The sequence below is a fragment of the Lucilia cuprina genome, chromosome 4 (assembly GCF_022045245.1).
Source record: "Lucilia cuprina isolate Lc7/37 chromosome 4, ASM2204524v1, whole genome shotgun sequence".
Taxonomy (NCBI): Eukaryota; Metazoa; Arthropoda; class Insecta; order Diptera; family Calliphoridae; genus Lucilia; species Lucilia cuprina.
The window spans coordinates 83,100,504-83,102,229 of record NC_060952.1 but is presented as its reverse complement, the minus strand read 5'-3'; the positions used below and the strand labels follow the sequence as shown (position 1 = coordinate 83,102,229).

The 1,726-nt window shown below is 27.9% G+C and overlaps 1 protein-coding gene across 1 annotated transcript in view; it reads left to right on the top strand.

The window, feature by feature from the left end:
• The window catches only part of LOC111675995 (dopamine receptor 2), a 13,215-nt gene extending 11,851 nt beyond the window's left edge, over positions 1–1,364 (top strand). Inside the window, exons 2-3 of the mRNA XM_023436876.2 lie at positions 511–613; positions 1,235–1,364. Coding sequence (XP_023292644.2) covers positions 511–613; positions 1,235–1,364 — 233 coding nt within the window. The remainder of the gene's footprint in view (positions 1–510; positions 614–1,234) is intronic.
• The last annotated feature ends 362 nt before the right edge of the window (positions 1,365–1,726 follow it).

Genomic DNA, 1,726 nt, shown 5'->3' with positions numbered 1-1,726 from the left:
TAGACTATAGATTAGACTATAGATTAGACTATAGACTAGACTATAGACTAGACTATAGACTAGACTATAGACTAGACTACATACTAGACTATAGACTAGACTATAGACTAGACTAGACTATAGACTAGACTATAGATTAGACTATAGAGTATACTATTAACTAGACTTTAGATCATAATATAGACTGCAATATAGACTTGATTATAGATTGCTCTACTATAAACTAGATTATAGAGTACATTAGAATCTGGACAATAGACTGAAGTCAAGAGTATAGGTAGAACTTCTTAAATTGCTTAACTTTTTTAACACACTGTATATTTCTAGTTTCGTCTTGTAAACAACAAATTTACAAGTAATTTTAGCATTTTCAGCAGTTTATATTGCATTAAAATAAAATAGTATATTTTTATTATAAACATTTTACAAGAGTTTCTATTAGTTATTTATTAAACATAAATATTAATTAAATTTTATTTTAATATAACCGTGTTTCTTTACAACTTGCAGGGGTTTGGCGTTTTGGTTGGATTTTATGTGATATTTGGATTTCTTTAGATGTTTTACTATGTACAGCTTCCATATTAAGTTTATGTGCCATAAGTTTAGACAGGTAAGTGAAAAATATCTAATTATTTATTATTTATGTAATGAAATTACTATTTGAATTGAAATTAAAAGGTTAGCTTAATTTAAAAAAATTTGTTTATTTAGTATGATTTCAAGGAATTAAAGTTAGAACATAATTAAAATGAAAAATAATTTAATATCATTTTTCGAAACACAATTCAAGTTACTATATAGAGTTCAAAAGTCAATAGCAACTTTGTATGCAAGATTTTCAAAGATTTTTTTTTAACAAAGAAGTAGTTTTTTAAGTGTTTCCTCTTACTTATTTTGATTCCAATACAAAAAAAAATCTCTTATCCTCGTTATGTAATCTAAACTGACTGTATGTAAACCAAGCCACATATGTATATGCGAAACCCTTTCATCCTTTCGAATTTGGTTCATAACTAGACGTTGACGTTGTTGATGAGTCCAACCATTACCATAATATGTTGATTCTATCTACAATTGCAATTTAATGACTGTAGTTCTTTTTTTCAGTTTGTAATTTAGTCTAATGGCATTTTTATGGTCAGTTTTACTCTTGTGGTATTTGACTTTAAATTGTTTATTTTATTGGCTATGTGTTTTGTTTTTCTCACTCCATTTCTGTTATTTTTTTCAGATATTTAGCTGTAACACAACCACTAACGTATTCCAAAAACAGACGTACAAAACGTTTAGCCTTATTCATGATATTCATTGTTTGGGTGACGGCATTGTCCATAACATGTCCACCATATTTGGGTTGGTAAGTTTGGAAAATAAAACAAAATAAAATATTTTAAGTAAAAGTGACAAAATACAACATAAACTAATAAAAACATTTTCTTCTGCCTTGTGTATTGTCTTGTGTATTGTCTAGACTATATATGCCTTGTGTATTGTCTAGACTATATACAAGACTTTAGCCTATTCCATAGTTTAGTCTTTAGTCTAGTCTATAGTCTAGTCTATAGTCTAGTCTATGGTCTAGTCTATGGTCTAGTCTATAGTCTAGTCTATAGTCTAGTCTAGTCTATAGTCTTGTTTATAGTCTAGTCTATAGTCCATAGTCTATGGTCATGTCCATAGTCTAGTCTATAGTCTAGTCTATAGTCTAGTCTATAGTCTAGTC